Here is a 14,839-nt window from a genome sequence, read left to right on the forward strand (position 1 = left end):
TCACCGAGTGAACATTTGTACATGTGGTGCATTAATATGACACACATGAGCATTACTGTATTTTCATGACACTTCAGCACCAGCACTGCTTCCATCTCCTCCTCGTCTTTTTGCCAGGTGAAGGGCAGGTAACATTCATCCACTGCGCTGATTATGGACACCACGACCAGATCACATGCTCTTACAAGCAGCCTGCCAAATACTGACTGCTCACACCTCCCCAGCAATGTTTCTGACAGGCACAGATGACCCCTCTTTGTCAAATTGTACCTCAGGATGCAGAAATCAAAAATAGCTCCAGCTCACATTCAAGCCTGTATTTACTCATGTCACTCTGCCTCTACAGCTGCAATGAGAAAAACAGCTGTATTATTAAAGCAAGCAACTCAGTGGTTGGAGACCCTGGTGTCAGCACTTACAAGTACCTGGAGGTGGCCTATGTATGTGAAGGTAAGCAGCTTAAAGGCCGTGTTTGACTCCACTGAGGCTCTCCTGTGGTCCAAATGTGCAAAGAAAACATGATGTGGATGTTAATGCTCCGTTAATCTAAATGCATTAAGATTTTAGTGTCGTTACATTGCTTTTTAATTTTTCCAAACATTGTTTTGATTTAAGCTCTGCTGATGAAGGGTGAAATACAGTTTTTTTAACCATCCTGCAGTAAAACAAGTCACTTAATATTTATCTGAAGTCATTCTTCTCTGCTTTTTTTTGCAGAGCCGGTGATCACTCCAGAATAACTTACAATAACATCACAATAAACATGTATCAAATAAAATACACTGAAGCAGCATGTGTTTTGAGTTTTGCTTTGGTGTCAATAATTATTCAGCAAAAATCTGGACGTGCTCATGCAAAGCTTCATGAATCCTATCATCAGATTCTGGTTAAGCTCCACTGCATTGTTTCACTGACTGGTCTTTCTGGAAGTCTGCAGACAAAAGATAACATCAGCGGCTTTATAGTTTTCCAGGAAGTCCACAGAAAAAAATAACATGGCGACAACTCATTTGTATGTCAGTTTTCAAGCACTCGGAGCTTGTTATTGCAAAGAGCAGCTAGAGAACCAGTTAAGGCTCTACTAGAGCTACTCTGAACAGTTCCAAAGACTGTGTTTTAACTTGCAAAACGAGCATTTGGTGCTGTGAGGAGGTATGGACATACATGGGGAAGACTGTCGCACAAACACATGACCTTAAAAATGATGCTAGCTCCTCAGGACAGGATTTTGCAGTCTATACATCAAAGACTAAAGTCTATACGTCAAAGACAGGGAGCACTCCTTCCAGTAAGGACATGTGAGAAACAGGGCTGGTGATGTGAATGAGTCTATTTTTTGTCTGGAAAAAACAGCTGGGAAAAACCATCTCTGGACAGGAGGGTGACTGATCATCAAAGAAGCCATCAGTAAATACCCATCTTGTGAGTTTTGCAATGCAACTTTAACCCTCTTTCTTGTTCGGTGACTTTTTGCATGCGTCACCTCATAGTACTTCTGTAATGTGAGCTGGCACATAGAGAAATCTTCTTCCTTCTGCTCATCACGGACTTTCACATTGTCTACAGCAAGTCATTGTCACTGAAGGGAGCCAATTGTGCAATGTCAAGCTGCTGTTTTGTATATAAGGCGAAGTTTTTTGACGGAGAATAAACACAGGTGCATCTCATCCAGCCACCATCGGTCCCACTGCTGACCTCAGACTGCATCTTCTAAAAACCATGCTGCGCTTCAGACTCAACACCACACTGTGTGAGTACACAACCTTTAATTAGAATGAAAGCAATTGTTAAAATTAGTTTTAAGTTAGTTTCAAATAAAATTTTTGATCTGATTGGAGTTTCAGGGTGAGACTGTGCATGTATACACATTAATGTTGAAGGTCATGCATCGTGTTCATTTACATAAACTACACTCATTATAATCTACCCATCAGTCTCAGCTATTTGTGACACAAGTAATCCAGGTTAGAGGACCCTGATTCATCATTTGTGGTTTTTTGGCGTTCTAACACGTAGATCCATTGCATGTTTCTCTGTAGTTTGGAGATTACATACTCTTCGTTTGACTCATATTGTAACATTTGTTAAGATTTGAGGTCCCTTTATCGATTGTATCTTACAGAAAAATGACTTGGCGGCATCTTAGTGGCACAGGATGATTTATGTGCCTTTTGTATGTAACTGATGATTATTTGAGTAACAGATAAGAAGAAAAAGATAATAAACCACATTTACTAATGTGCACAGCTTCTCTGCTATATGACGTTTATCATTTGGCATAGATTCAAACCATTTAGAAAAAAGGTCTTTTCTACTTTGATAGGACAATATAAAAATATGTTATATGATTTTTGTAAATGTTTGACAGTGATGTCTCTTTTCCAGTGCTGGCAGCAACGTGTTCACTCATGACAGCAGGTAAACGACTGTGCATGTGCTATCAGACCGCTTGCATTTATTTTTTACATACAGCTTGAGGCTTGAACACACTTCAGTGTATACTTTCATATCTGTTATTTCAGTTGTTTCCACAGAGACAGTTATCACCTGTGCTGACAGCCACAATGTCCAGCGCCTGAGCTGTGGTATGACTGAGCTTTTAATGTCTTTGCGTCCACACTGAGCAGAATATTTAAGTTTCATGGTTTGATTTGTATAGAAGAAAACTGTCCCACTGGTTTTATGACGTCATTCCTCCCTCGGTGTGCGACAGACACGGGGGTGATCAGTGTGCTGGAAGCACTGTATGGACGGACAGACAGTGAGACCTGCAGTGAGGGCAGACCTCAAGGACAGCTTGCCAATACACAGTGCTCTCAAGAGGGCACAGTGGACATCCTGAAGAATAGGTACACATTACATGTACAGTAATAGAATAAGAATTTACTGTTTTTTACTACATGTATTCTAACTGTGTGCTGGCAAAGAGTCTCCTGATTTGGTCAATGAGTCAAACCTCCGGCCTTGCTGCTATACTTGGAGTTAGCCGATAAAGTAGTGAAGTCTCTTCAGTCTGACTTTGTACTGTATTTCATTTGCACCATTTTAGTGTGCTTTTACTTAGTGCTGAAGACATGCTCTTGATGTTTTTCCCACAGGTGCGATGGCAAGACAGCGTGTGAAGTGAACATAAATGTCGTCCGTACCTCTGATCCCTGCTATGGCACCTACAAATACCTGGAAACCAACTACACCTGCTTCCCAGCAAGTCAGTCACATGTCTGGATTTAATGAACAGTGAAACAAAGCTGCATGTTTACGGTGTGATTATCTAATATGATTTATTTGTGGTACTTTGACAGTTCGCATTGTTGCATGTGAGCACTCTTTGGCACATTTGTATTGTGGTAAGATTACATTTTGTCTTTTTGCATTCATGGAATATTAATGTGATGAATGTTAGTATAATTACATTTTCACTGCATATCAACACTAAACTGATTGCTTTACTCAGCTGCATTTCTGTTCTCTATGCTGAGCCAATTTTGCCTCCTCTTCATGTCAGATGAAGGGCAAGTTATATTTGTCTACGGTGCTGACTATGGACGCCGTGATCACACCACATGCTCTTACAAACGGCCTGGCTCTCAGATTGAGAACGTTTACTGCTCAAACCCCACAAGAAAAGTTGCTGACAGGTAAAGTCGCACGCTCTTTGTTAAATATAAGACATAAATCAAAACTTCAGGAGGCAATTTGCTACTGGCACAGACAGATAGGTGAGTTTGAATTACTGCAAGGTCAGTGAATTAGGAAGAAAAACGCAGATATAAAGAAACTAACTCAGATCTGTTGAGGTTGATTTCCACCTACTTTCACCTTCTTTAAATAACATATTTCACATGGTGGAAGGCGCATCCAATTCACTCATGTCACTCTGTATTTACAGCTGTAATGGGAAAAACAGCTGCACTATCAGAGCGAGCAACTCAGTGTTTGGAGACCCCTGCGCCGGCACTTACAAGTACCTGGAGGTGGCCTATGTATGCGAATGTAAGTATCTTAAAGGCCGTTCACACTGATGAACAGCCATTGTGCTGTAGATTATGGGATGGGGAAACAGCATGATGCAGAGATATGTCCAGATCATGTTGCTAAACCAGCCAACGGCTACAAAAAAAGTCTCAGTGATGGTAAAAAGTTGTTACCTAAGTGCTTCAATTACTTGTCTGAATTGAATGTTTTGGGTTCTTTTGCAGATCCTGGGCTCGTTCCAAAGCAGTCTCAGGTCACACACTGAAATCACAGCCGTATCACAATAAACATGCACTGAAGGAAAGGAATCTGTCAGTTTATTCATTTTATCCATGAGCAAGAGAAATGTGAGAAACAACAGCAGGCTCCTGTTCCAGTTACACAACTATACCAGCGTACCAACATGGAATAGTTTCACTGTAAAGACGTTCAAGGAGTAAATTTAATTAAACGTAACTCAAACAATATTGGCTGCTGCTTAAAGGGAAAATGCCAGCACTTGAACGATCCCCTCCACACATGTATTAAGGCATACGTAAAAACTGTCTACTGTGTGTCCGACATGGTTTTAGCACCATATGAAAATCCTTCTCCCTCATTAAAAATAACCAGAATAAATGAGTACGCTATTTTCATTTCTGCTGGACACATGATGTCTTATAGACCTTGTTTACATCTGGCAATAACATGCATCTTGGGTGACTGGATCACAAGTGCACAGTGCTAAAGTATAAGCACCCACCAAGACGCATAATGACGACTTGCTGTGGGACGCATGTGACCACATATCCTTTTGTAGTGTAAATGCTGAAGCGGCCTTTGTCCTGTCAGTCTCAACAGCTGAATAGCCAGTACATGTCAGTTCTTTGACACAGTTTTGTTTTCTTAGCCTTTGACCGTCTAGTGGAAGTGATATAAGCACAAAACAACAGAACAAAAGGAAAAACACATTTTTTGTCTTGGAGGGGGGCTTTCAGTTGATTAACAGTCATACAAATCTTCCAGTACTACAGATAAATAAGTGAGGCCAGAGTTAACATTAGTTGAACAAAATGAATTTTACCAACAGACAAGTTGTCTTCAGTTTGCAAATAATACAAAAATACGGATATTGTGACATACAGTTTGTCATGTTGATCATGCTTTCAGGAAGCGGGAAGATTTATTAAAGTATTACTACACAATTCAAAAAGCTGTACATTCATGAACAGGCAACATTTGCGACTAGCTGAACCGCTGCTGGATGCTGTTTTAAGCACTACAATTCCTATTAGGGTCAGATTTTCTGTGCTCCCCAAAGGAAAGGGATGCAATTTTCTGTTACAATCTGTTATACTGACTTCATGTAGCATGTGAGTGAGTGTAAACATCAGAGGTCTTCTGGAGCTCCACTACCAAATGACGGTCAGGTTGCTGATGTCCTCAGAGAGGTCTGTCTTCGACGGGTAAACGACCTTCAGGTTGCCGTCATGGTCGACCGTTCGGACCTGCTGGACGATCAGCTCGCTGGAGGTCTCATGGCTGGTGGCCGGGTCTTGTGGGGCGTCCCCTTCCCCGTCTGACCCCGGCTCCTCCTGATGCTCTGCCGTGAACTTGTTCAACTCCGCCATTTTCTGCAATCAAACAGGAAATGTCCTTTAAAAGTGCGATTTGTTGTTGCATTCATAAGAGAGCAGAGAGTGAAAATTAATTTCTTAGATTGTCTTTTCTTTAATGCAGTTCGTTCAAAAAACTCTCCTGATGTTTCAAACTAAACACTAAAGTCAAATGAACCCAACAGTGGAAAACAAGGGCAGGAAAAGTCGTGTCTCAAATCCAGACTGTATATGAATTCTATACAGTATGGACAACACGCTAATAGTCACTGTAATATTGTAATAAACTTGAGTTACTGTTTAATGACAGAAAAGAGAGAGAAAAACTGAAGCTTACTACAATCAGGGCGTCCATAACATCTTTACAGGTCTGCAGGCTGGTTGCACTCGTCACCTCCAGGAACAACTCTTTGGTGGACTTCTTGATCTGTGAAGTACAAACCTCATAATTATTTCTGTTACATCGTAAGCAGACACAGACACACACTGTGGGCTACAATTCTCTTAAGGGAGGACACAATTATGAAGACGACAAACATACACACCTTGGTTTTCTCACTGTTGGTAATAGGTGGGAACGAGATCACGTGTCCCTCTGCGTCCACTAGGCAGGGATAGAGAGCTTTTCCTTGCAGAATCTGCAGGTATCTGTAAAAACATAAATGAGAGACAACAATATGAGCTTAAGCAAAAAAAAAAACAAAAACATTAGTGGTATTGATGTTTAAATGTCATTAATACAGATCACTTACAAATCTTCACATTCTAGTTTTTCTGCACTTTTTTTCAAATTACACACAGATTCCCACTTCCTGCAGGCACAATGTGAGCGTAATGTGTTATATACTTATATACTTATACTGCCTCATGTGTTGAAACGTAACAACAAGCAGGTTAAGATTAAGATTAAGATTAAGATTACTTTATTAATCACTGCACACACTACAGGGAGGAGACTGCACACACGCCATGCTTCATGAAATAATTTTTCTCCACGTTTGACCCATCCTGGTCCGTCGTTCCTCTGCGGCAGACCAGGAGCGGGCTGCCAGCAGCCAGCTGATGCTGGCGCCGGCGTCTTCTTCGTCACCTTTGGTCAGGTGGTGATCTTCTTGCATGTTTTTAGAGGGGGTTATTTTAAGGACGGGGAAGGGAAGAAACATGGGGAGAACATGCAAACTCGACAGAGAAAGGCCCCTTTTTCCTCAAGCAGCAGGCACTGAAGACATGGTGGAGGACACGCCACCAGCGCCCACAGTGGGATTCGAACCGGGCACCTTCTAGCTGTGAGGCGACAGTGTTACCACTTGCTACCCAATAGTTATAGTTAAAAGTTATACAGATGTCTTGTGCACCACTTTCTTGTAAAGTGCTGTCTCTTATTTTGAAAATTAGTGTACGTATCCCCTTGACTCCAGCCTGCAGTCAACTAATGAGGATCTTTAGAAACACAGACAGAGACAAAGCTCGTGCTGTACAGGAGTCCTCAGCCGTACTGACTTGTGGAGGCCGCTGACGTTCTGCCTCTTCTTCTGCTTCCTCAGCTCGTCAGCCTCCAGCTGAAGGTGTCTTATCAGCTCCACGGCCGTCATCTCCTTTCGACCCAGTGGTGCAATCTAACAAAAATTGTGTTATTAAGTGAAATTCAGACAAGAGCTTTTCAGTAACAATCATAGCGGGCCACACAGCAACTGAAAGAAACGGAAAAATGAGACGCGCACGCACGCACAAAACTCGGATTATCATTTTTTTTATTCGATTACTGCAAAGGACAGGTTTTTAAGTCTAGCTGGCATAAGAATGAGTTTGAAATCTGTTATCATACCTTCAGCTGGGTAGGTGGTTTGACATCATAAATCAAGGGAGCTTTGAGAAGCTGCACGTCATGAGTTGCAATGGTTGCGGTGGTCCTTCTACCGCACAGGTCATCGTGGAGTTTTGTCTAGAAAAACAACGTGTGAGATGCTTTTGGTGGCTAAACTGCACACCTGGATATTTTATGTGATGCACCGACAAAATGCCACCTTGTGACGGTTTTGATCTTACCTGAGCCACCAGGAACCGTTTGAGAGCGTTCCCAGGCTTTAGGTTCATGCCTCTGACCACGCAGCACACCAAATACGGTCGAACATCTTTCACTTCTGCACTCACTTTGACTGTGAGCGCCTCAGGACCGTCTGTAACGTGGAGAACCCTCACCACCATCTTGTTCAGTTCCTCCACCTCTTCCTGTTCATCTGCCACCTTCTCCTTCTTCTTCCTTTGCTGCCTTTTCCCCTTGTCTGCGTTGCGACTCCTCTCTGCATCACCTCCATCCTCTCCCTGTCTCCCTTTTCCTTTTCCTCTGAGGTAGTCAAGGATGGACTTGGTCTGGCAGCCGTTGACCATCTTCTCCAGACGCTTGTCAGTCAACTTGTTGCACTTGAAGTTGATCTCCTTCAGCTTGGGGCAGTCACTCAGGTCCGGGGGGATCTCACTCAGCTTGTTGTTAGAGAGATCCAGCACCTGGAAGGACGGGCATAAGGAGGACAAAACCATGCGCATAAGTTGAGTTTGAGACTCTGGAAAAGAGCTATTGTGTTACATAAATGAAAAACCACAAGAGGCAAGAGTATTTCGCATTTAAGACGGTTGTGTGGCGGTTACCCGCCAAACTCGGTTTAAAATCTGACATTTTAGTGCTACACTGCCTATTAGGTACTGGAAAACCCCGTTAGCTATAAATTTAATTTATACACCAAACATCTTGGCAGCTCCTCTTAAATTCGGAGGATATTTGATCCACCCAGAAGCAGTTTTCTTAAAGAAAATCACCACTAACTGACGAGATGACAAGCATCAAAGTGTGTGTGGAGTGAATTGTAAATTCTGACGAATGCGCCAACATTTACACTCATTCTGTTTATGTTTGTCTTTCGATGAATTTCGGCTGACCTTCAGAGCAGATAGCTTGTGGATGTCTCCGCTCAGCTGGTCAATGGTGTTGTCAGAGGCGATCAGTGTGCTGAGGAGATCCAGTCGCTCGGAGAAGAAGTCAGCGGGGAAACGTGTGATGTGGTTCTTGGAGATGTTGATGGAGGAGAGCTTGGTGCACTGGCTCAGTCCCTCTGGCAGCACCTCCAGGCTGTTACAGCTCACATTGAGAGTGTTTAGCTCCTTTAACTGAGTGATTCCTTCTGGCAAAACCCCGAGGTTGTTGACTGAAAGGTCCAGGACCTTCAGGGACTTCAGGTTACCGACGACATTCGGGACAGAGGCTAGCTTGTTCCTGCACAGGATGAGGCTCTGGAGGTTTGTCAGATGTTGGATGTCCTCGTGGATCGCTGTCAGACTCGGACACTGGCTAACCTCCAGATAATTCAACAATGTGAGGGAGTAGATGGCAGAGTCGAGTCCCCCGTTTGAGGAAATTCTCCCGTCTACAATTGGACCCTGTAAAACCAGTTCACGTCTGTTCCCTGTCGCTGCTTTCACTATTTCGGGCCACTTCTCCATGTCATCCATGCTGCGAGACACCAGTTGTCAAGATGGCCAAAAAGACATTATATCCGTTTTCATATTTCAAAATAAATTATATAACAGAGCAGGCATGGTAATTTTGCAGGTCTGTGTCAATGTTTCAAAAAGTATAATCAAAACATAAGTTGAACAACTTGGAAGAATGAATGCTACTTAGAAAACACCAATTGTTACTGAATTGTGTGCTCTTATTATGAAGCCCGTGCCTCTCTTGCTGATTTGTGGCATATGTTTTTATTTTTGTAGAATATCTATATCACGAGTCTTAGATTTGCTGACCCCAGTCGACGTACCGCAAAGCGCTACAGAGTTTGAAGTTACTGCTGCATGCGATGCCTTTATTTTGCCAAATATTTGCCTTCCTGTTGTAACTGACCATTTGCTCTGCTCCACCCGTGGACCAGGAAGAAGTTGTGAAAACACATAAAATGTAATAAATATATAAATACATACATAAAATGTATTTTGGATATTAATCGATATGGTCATTGTCTCAGGAAGTAGGCAGACACGTAATACAACCAGAGATGTTAAAGCTGGTTTCAAGAACTAACTGCTGATCTCAAAACGATCTGCACGCATGTAAAACTACGTTGACCACAATCCATTGCGACTTGCGACAATCCTTCCATTGCGCATGTCCGCGCTGGTTGTTGTCAGCCGTGGTTATGGAGATGAGATGGAAAGACGGGCTGTCAACATTACGGTGATGTTCGTGGTAAGATATCTTTGAAATACGCGCAAGAAAACTTTTATTCATTGTAAAATATATACCAACAAAAGGTAGGGCATAACGAATGACAGTTGTCAGTGCATTAAATGGGTTTTAGGTGGTGAAAATACCTTTAAAACACAGCTACTCTAAAACGAGCAGATTGAGTAGTTAACAGTTAGCTAGCTAATGCCCCCCGCCCAACATGTGCAAGTCAGCAAGAAGGATTTCTCTGTCCTGTACAAGGGGGCTGGAAATATCCAGGATTTACCCGAGAGAGAACCATACGCCAAATTGCATGCAGTAAACTGGGCCGTTTAATATTTTCTGTCTACTGTCACAGAGGTAAACCCCTCAACAAGATTTTGCGGCTCTTGCGTTCATATTTACAGAGACTGACGTACATTGAGTTCACGCATGCTGAATAAAGCACAACTTTACAATGATTAAACAATGATTGTTCAATTGGCGTAATGTTTTTCTTTTATTGTTAAATTAAGGAATTAGTCTATTGTTTCTACTCTATGTGAAAGAAAGAAAGAAAGAAAGAAAGAAAGAAAGAAAGAAAGAAAAAGAAAGAAAGAAAGTAATTGCTGTCTAATTGCTGACAAGTTTGTTGAACATCACATGGAAGAAATGTGTGTTGTGACATTGTAGTTTATAATGGGACCAAAACCATAATAGTTTTGGATGGATCAGGAAATAATATTTTCTCAAGTTGTAAGTGGTTTAGATGGACAAAGTGCTGTGGCAGTCCTCTAAGATATTACATTATTTAAGTGTGGGTGGGTAAAAGTTTCAGTACTAATACTGATACAATACCTGAGACATCTGACCTACAGTATGTTTTTTTTATTAGTTCACATTGAGAAATATACAAATTTGTTTCCATACACCCAGTACAACAGGTACTTGTGCACTTTTCGGACACATTTTATCTGATTAACATTAAAATCAGTCTGTTAATTAATAAGGCATTATGTCAGTATAATGGGAAATGCAAATGCTCATAAACACAAATTGGACTGCCCAGGTCTGTAAAATAAATAGATAATTGTGGACTCAACATAAATCTTTTCATTCATCATTGTCACTAATTGAATTGTTTGTATTATGTCAGTGCCCATCAGAGGGATGCCCAGAAAGATAGGATTCATTGTGGTCAACTGTTCCAGTCATGAGGACAACTTCAGTGCCAAGGAGCTCATGGTCCATGCGCCCACAGTCAGTGGCTGGAGATCCAGCAGGTATAGTAACACAGTGCTGTACTTTCAAAAGCATCTCACATTCATGATGACAACTTCTTCCTAAACTACAGAAGCAATAAATGAATGCAAATTTGCAGTAGCTGTGACCATATGCATGCATGCATTCACACATTCATGCATTCACACTCAAACAACCTCACTAGGCGTGAACAGTTAATCATCTGTGCTTTGGCTCATGAACAGTCTTTCTATAAAATCTTGTGCAAGTCCATGAAACCATTTGCTTTTTTATTATTTTATTTGTACACTTCTTCTATTGTCTTAAAGAAACTCAAAATTGTGTTTATCAACTATTCTGCAGGCTGTGCTCCTACCCTCAGCACATCACCCTCCAGCTGGTGGAGAGAAGTAGGGTGAGGAAGCTGCAGCTCCTGGCCCACCAGTACCTGATCCCAGCCAAGGTGGAGTTCCACCTTGGAGACACCCTTCCTGAAACCAGCACACCAGGGTTCCCTGCACAGCTTCGTAGACTTGGGTGAGACTGCACACTCGGCAGCTCAGTTTTGACTTGGTCCTTTTTGTGTGTTTTTATTAGAACTTCACATTAGTTTGCATGTTGGTTTAGGAGATACACAAACACAAACACAGGTCATTTTGAAATGTTCAAGTGATCAAATGACCAATGCTGTCTGACCATAACTGACCATACCAGAAAGGAGATACATGCAGACAAGCTCTGTGTTAGTCATCTTATTTGCTGCACAAATTAAGAACCAATAGTTATAGTGAAGCAGCCATCAACTGGGTTCAATAATGTGTCATAGGTAGACATCAAAAGGTGGACATTGATGGAACAGTGTCTGGTCTCAAAAACATAAATTATCCATGTGCTCCTATATTTCACTGATCCGGCAACAACAATCCCACACTTAAAGACCTTATTTCTAACTTCGGATTCTTTTCTGGATACAAAGTAAATGTGGATACAATAATGGCTATGGATATCAGGTGTAAAATCCCACAAGCAATTGAAGTACACAACAACAGCCAACAGATGGCATCAAATATCTTGGATCATAGATAAATTATATGAGGCAAACTACAAAAGTATAATCCAAAATATTACTAAGGACCAAGACCGCTGGTCAACATTACCCTTGTCCTTGTTCGGCCGAGCTTCTATATCCTTTTCAAATGCTCCCTATTGATATCCCTAAATCCACATTTGACATACCTGACAGACTTTTCGCAAAATTCGTATGGCAAGCCAGGAGACCGAGAATCAGATTGAAAACATTACAGCTTTCTAACACACTGGGAGGATTAAAACTTCCAAATATTAGATATTATTTCTGGGCTGCACAGTTAAAACCGTTTGTCATATGGCTCCAGGACCTGTCGTGTACACGGTGGCTCGATATAGAAAAAAGCTTATGTTTAAGACCTCTCAAGACCCTGCCTTCTCTATATACTCCCCTGAAGAATATAGAAATGGGTGAATGGACCAAAGTTACACTAAAAATTTTGAGAAAAATAAATCTGTTGTTCGGGTTACCCGAAGGTATTTCTCCGCAGACCCATATAGGATATATGATGGACTTTATACCCTCTCATACTAACTCAGGCTTCAGGCTTCGTTTTCTAATGAAGCATAGAGAATGGAATAAAGTGACGGATCCAAATCCAATTGAGGTGTTTTTAGTGAAAGTTCAAACAGTAGATGCTGAGAGGAAAGCTATAAGTAGTTTTTATCAGATATTTCTAAACATCATTCTGAACAACACATATCACATAAAGAGTAAATGGGAAACAGAAATGAACACGGACATTCTTCAGTACAAATGGGATGAAATATGTAATGAGGCACATGCAGTTACCAACTCAAATACATGGAGGGAATTTAAGTGGAAGGCAATAATGAGATTTTTCCAAACCCTGGAAATAGTGACCAAGATGAGCTCAGTATACTCAAACCTATGCTGGAGAAAATGTGGTACACAAATTGGCAACCACACCCATATATTTAGGCACTTAAAAAAGTATTTCGCCAGGACATCATAATAGACTCAAAGGTGGCACTCCTGGGTTTGACCCCGGCAGGTCTCGAGGGAAGGGCCAAAAAATACCTGCTACTAATATTGCTAACAGCAGTGATGAAATGCATTACAGTTAAATGGTTAAAACCTGAGTCCCCAACATGTAATATGTGGATTGGGAAGGTCTTGGAAATCTATCAAATAGAAAGTATAGTATAGTATCTGAGACTCCAAAGACATACAGTATATTTATCAAAAGATGGAGTCCTCCCACCACCATATTATCTCAGTGATTATTCTCTACTCTTCTTTGCATCTGAATCCTTTTTTTTTCTCATTTTATTTCATTTTTTATATATATATATTTGGCCCTCTTTTGTCTTCATCATGCCTTGTTCCTCTTCCGTATTCTATTTTGTGAACTTTCGACCGATATGAATATCATAAAGTTGCAGAAGGGCTGTTTATATTGATGTATAAATGCTGAAAACAAAATAAAAATTAAATGAACAAAAACCAAAACAAAACAAAAACAGAAATTATAGTGTCCTGGGGCCAAAATACATGCTTGTTAGCAATTAGGAATATACCTGGCCTTACCCTTGCCCAAGGCATTGGCTTACAGCTTTAATTGTTCCCCATGTCCTGCACAGGTATTACCCAGTGCCACTAAATATTGAGTATGAATTACCCCACATAAGTAAAGATAAGTGAAGTATCCATAGAGTATATGATCACAGAATTAAAATGTAGCTATGTATTTTAGTCTTCATATCTCAGCAGAGGAGTTGAACTGAAGAGCAACACTCTCACTCTCGCCACAGGTACGTGTCTTTATCAGATAATGAGAAGACATGCTTCAAAGCCCGGGAGCTGAAGTCAGTCCATGTCGACGCCATCGGGACATACCTCAGAATAACCTTCCACAGGAACCATGTCAACCGTTACAACCACTACAGTCAGGTAGACGATAGCAATGCACTGTTGTAAAAAAAACATTTAAGTGTTGCCTTGCAGAGTTAATAGGTTGTTTGCAGATGACCACGTCACTCTTTTGTTGTGGAGGAAACTGCAGATGGAGGGCCAGAAGTGATTTTCTGCATAGGAAGCACCATAGCACACATTCAAAATGACCATGTTTTGTGTAGTTTACTGCCTCGGTAGCAGCAAAACTTTCAGTTCAGCTGCTCCTCTTCATAGCGGTCACATCCAACATACGTTCTGATTTTTTCATATGAACTCACTTCACTTCCAGCCCTCTGTCTGAATTTAACATCACGTGACTGCAGACAACCTATCAGTTTACATTAATGGAGAATAAATAACAAAATCTTGTTTCAAAAACATTCAGTCTCACCATTAACAGCAGCTCTAGCTGCAGCCATTTCTGTAAACAGTATCCTTCAAATGTGTGTTTCACATCATTTCAAGTCATATGCTGTTTTTCTGAAATTCCCCCCAGTGTTTGAAACACACAGAGGTCATTTTGTCTTGATTGCTGCTGCATGAGGCTCTGAGCAGCACTTGTCTGATACAGCACAGCAGTATCCAATAGCAACACAGGCTTCAGCCCCCATCTCATATGATAGTTTAGAGTCTCATGATTATTGTCTTGTTGTGGGTAAAGGAGGACAATTTAAAGACTACAGTAAAAGAAGCTGATAGATCAAGCATGTTAGACAATAAACTATTTCAGAGTAATTTGAGAAGGATCACAGAAAGTGCTCTGCAGGTACACAGCAAGACATCACTGTTCGCACTCTGATATCATGTGATGAGCTTTTAGCATTTTTA

At 41.2% G+C, this 14,839-nt stretch overlaps 3 protein-coding genes across 3 annotated transcripts in view; 2 read left to right on the forward strand and 1 right to left on the reverse strand.

Moving 5' to 3' along the window:
* The first annotated feature begins 1,677 nt into the window (after positions 1-1,677).
* Positions 1,678-4,044, forward strand: LOC139334940 (L-rhamnose-binding lectin SML-like). The gene is made up of 8 exons (XM_070968227.1): positions 1,678-1,750; positions 2,386-2,418; positions 2,523-2,585; positions 2,714-2,849; positions 3,099-3,208; positions 3,303-3,347; positions 3,506-3,638; positions 3,890-4,044. Exons 1-8 carry the CDS (start codon positions 1,720-1,722, stop codon positions 4,020-4,022), a joined length of 684 nt encoding a protein of 227 aa, XP_070824328.1. The 5' UTR covers positions 1,678-1,719; the 3' UTR covers positions 4,023-4,044.
* A 222-nt stretch (positions 4,045-4,266) lies between these two features.
* lrrc47 (leucine rich repeat containing 47) lies at positions 4,267-9,099 on the reverse strand. Its single transcript, XM_070968408.1, has 7 exons — positions 8,505-9,099; positions 7,617-8,075; positions 7,396-7,512; positions 7,071-7,186; positions 6,116-6,218; positions 5,908-5,997; positions 4,267-5,588 (listed from the first exon to the last, which is right to left on the reverse strand). The coding sequence occupies exons 1-7, from the start codon at positions 9,072-9,074 to the stop codon at positions 5,367-5,369; spliced, it is 1,677 nt and encodes a 558-aa protein (XP_070824509.1). The 5' UTR covers positions 9,075-9,099; the 3' UTR covers positions 4,267-5,366.
* Positions 9,100-9,744: 645 nt separating this feature from the next.
* The window catches only part of cep104 (centrosomal protein 104), a 34,041-nt gene continuing 28,946 nt past the window's right edge, over positions 9,745-14,839 (forward strand). Inside the window, exons 1-4 of the mRNA XM_070968731.1 lie at positions 9,745-9,807; positions 10,922-11,048; positions 11,371-11,544; positions 13,870-14,008. Of these exons, the coding sequence (XP_070824832.1) occupies positions 10,936-11,048; positions 11,371-11,544; positions 13,870-14,008 (426 nt within the window). The 5' untranslated portion in view covers positions 9,745-9,807; positions 10,922-10,935. The remainder of the gene's footprint in view (positions 9,808-10,921; positions 11,049-11,370; positions 11,545-13,869; positions 14,009-14,839) is intronic.

The sequence above is a fragment of the Chaetodon trifascialis genome, chromosome 8, assembly GCF_039877785.1.
Source record: "Chaetodon trifascialis isolate fChaTrf1 chromosome 8, fChaTrf1.hap1, whole genome shotgun sequence".
Classification (NCBI taxonomy): domain Eukaryota; kingdom Metazoa; phylum Chordata; class Actinopteri; order Chaetodontiformes; family Chaetodontidae; genus Chaetodon; species Chaetodon trifascialis.

What these genes read in the sequence shown, in the direction of transcription:
- lrrc47 (XM_070968408.1), bottom strand. Translation starts at nt 9,074, where the DNA reads ATGGATGACATGGAGAAGTGGCCCGAAATAGTGAAAGCAGCGACAGGG. An exon ending in AACGGTTCCTGGTGGCTCAG is followed by an intron (nt 7,513 to 7,616) that starts GTAAGATCAAAA and finishes TTGTTTTTCTAG; the next exon opens with ACAAAACTCCACGATGACCT. An exon ending in AACCACCTACCCAGCTGAAG is followed by an intron (nt 7,187 to 7,395) that starts GTATGATAACAG and finishes AATTTTTGTTAG; the next exon opens with ATTGCACCACTGGGTCGAAA.
- LOC139334940 (XM_070968227.1), top strand. Translation starts at nt 1,720, where the DNA reads ATGCTGCGCTTCAGACTCAACACCACACTGT. An exon ending in GTGTTCACTCATGACAGCAG is followed by an intron (nt 2,419 to 2,522) that starts GTAAACGACTGT and finishes CTGTTATTTCAG; the next exon opens with TTGTTTCCACAGAGACAGTT. An exon ending in TTTGGCACATTTGTATTGTG is followed by an intron (nt 3,348 to 3,505) that starts GTAAGATTACAT and finishes TCTTCATGTCAG; the next exon opens with ATGAAGGGCAAGTTATATTT.